The sequence below is a fragment of the Lycium barbarum genome, chromosome 5 (assembly GCF_019175385.1).
Source record: "Lycium barbarum isolate Lr01 chromosome 5, ASM1917538v2, whole genome shotgun sequence".
NCBI lineage: Eukaryota > Viridiplantae > Streptophyta > Magnoliopsida > Solanales > Solanaceae > Lycium > Lycium barbarum.
Genome location: NC_083341.1, coordinates 11,839,507 through 11,841,511, shown reverse-complemented (window position 1 = coordinate 11,841,511; position 2,005 = coordinate 11,839,507). Strand labels below are relative to the sequence as shown.

The following is a 2,005-nucleotide window of genomic DNA, read 5'->3' as shown; positions in this document are numbered from 1 at the left end:
ACAATTGAAAGTTATCCAAATATATCCATGCGTGGCTTTACCATATCAGCTAGTCAGACCAATTTTTTCACGATAGAAGACTGTTAGGTGAAAGAACATATTCGAAACGATAGAAAACTGTTAGGTGAAAGAACATATTTGACATGAAAGATGACAGTGGGAGCTTTTATGGATAGATATGTAAACGGAAGACAAATATAAATTAAAGAACAAACATTAGGAGTATATTTGAACCCTCTTAAACAAACCAATCAAATAAAATTCCTAGGTAGAATTCATATTTACATGAAATAACGTTTATCAATGAAATAAATAAGAAGAAACAGATTATACATGATCCAAAACACTTCCATTCCCATCTCCCCATATTTCTTGATATGTACTTATCATCCTTGTTTAGAAAATATGCTAATCTTCCAATATTTTCATCTAATTTCCCAAAAGGGACCCCATCTCTTCTGCTCCCTTTTTTTCTTTTACCTTATTGGACTTGAAATCATCTCATACCTTTCTTTGTTTTTTCATTTTTCCTTTTAAATTTCTTCTCTTTTCAAATTGGTCCATTTTATTCTTCATTTTCTAATTACTTGCTCACAATCCTTCTTTTATGTTCACAATCTTTCGTTTTTTCAAGGGACGAATTATATCTCAGTAGATCATAACACCAAGATCACTCCATAATTCACAATACCCAATCAAGTTGACATTGTATTCTTTTCACTATGAAACCAAAAGTTGAGAGTAACCAAAACTTGGATGTGGTGATAATGGGGACAAAGGCTGCACCTCAAAAATACCCTTTCCATTTCCACAATCCCAAATTGAAGACCAACTTGAAGGTGTCAATGGAGTTGCCACCATTTGTTCTTTTTTCACTTCCTTCTTCACCACCACTTCGTCTTCATGATTCTCCACTTCTCTTACCCTTTTCCTACTAGAATTTAAATTCAAATTTACTTTTGTCTCAACCTCACTATTTTCTTGCTTAAAGTTACTAACTTCAAGAGGGAAATTCAAGATTGCTTTGCTCCCTCTGAGTCTAAAGGCTGCTCTGTCATATGCCATAGCCGCATCCATTGCAGTATTGAATGTTCCTAGCCAAACCCGAGAACCCTTTCGGGTAGGGTCACGAATCTCCGCTGCAAATTTACCCCATGGCCTTTGCCTCACTCCTCTGTATCGCTTTTTCTCCGAGTTTTCCCCTGTTTTAGAAACAGAGTACTCCGTTTTCATTTCCCCTGTTTTTGATTCCCCTGTTTTTTGCTCTGTTTTCTTGATAGAAGGAATTGAAATGTTCAATGAAGGTTTTCTTTCATTGAAGCTTTTTTTCTTTTGGGGTTTTGCTTGCAATTCAAAGGAATTAAATTCAGTTTTCGAGTTACTGAAGAAGCCAGCGAATTCAAGATTTGAACTTTGTGCTATGTTATTTGTTGTGTCGATTAAATCAGGACAAAAGGAGAAATTGCTTTCAGTTTTGAGATCAGAGACTAAAGAATTTAAAAATTCAGAAGTAGATGAACTTTGAGAATAAAGTGTACTACTTGTTTCTGATGAAGAGCAATAATTTTCAATAAAAGCAACATCATCAAGAAGATGCTGCCTTATCAAATCTAATGAAGAAGAAGCCATTTAAATATTTTAGAAAGAAAATTAATATTTGGGAAGAGAGATTTTTTTTTTTCCTCGTTTCAAAATATGGAAGAATTGAAGGGAAATGAATTGAATTGAGTGGAAAATGAAGAGTAAAGACGGAGATTATAAAGGGTGGAAAAATTTGAGTCTAGTGGAGGTTTCTTGGAGCCTTCTTGGTTAGAACAAGGAAGCATCTTCTGTAGGCTATCCAGTTTACTCTTTTTAAGTATGAAAGACTACAAGTTGTAGTTTAGTTTATTATTAACAAAAATAATGGATGATTAAACTATTGTTCTTTTGTCTAAAAAAAGAAAGAAACAAAAAAAGGTGACGTTGGTTTTATGTCTTTGTTTGTCATTGATGATTAATTGGT

The 2,005-nt window shown here is 33.7% G+C and overlaps 1 protein-coding gene across 1 annotated transcript; it reads right to left on the bottom strand.

The window, feature by feature from the left end:
* Positions 1-202: 202 nt before the first annotated feature.
* Positions 203-1,781, bottom strand: LOC132640460 (ethylene-responsive transcription factor 5-like). The gene has a single exon (XM_060357055.1). It carries the CDS (start codon positions 1,627-1,629, stop codon positions 721-723), a length of 909 nt encoding a protein of 302 aa, XP_060213038.1. The 5' UTR covers positions 1,630-1,781; the 3' UTR covers positions 203-720.
* Positions 1,782-2,005: the final 224 nt, after the last annotated feature.

Bases quoted from the DNA above. Each gene is read 5' to 3' on its own strand.
- LOC132640460 (XM_060357055.1), bottom strand. From the start codon at position 1,629: ATGGCTTCTTCTTCATTAGATTTGATAAGGCAGCATCTTCTTGATGAT.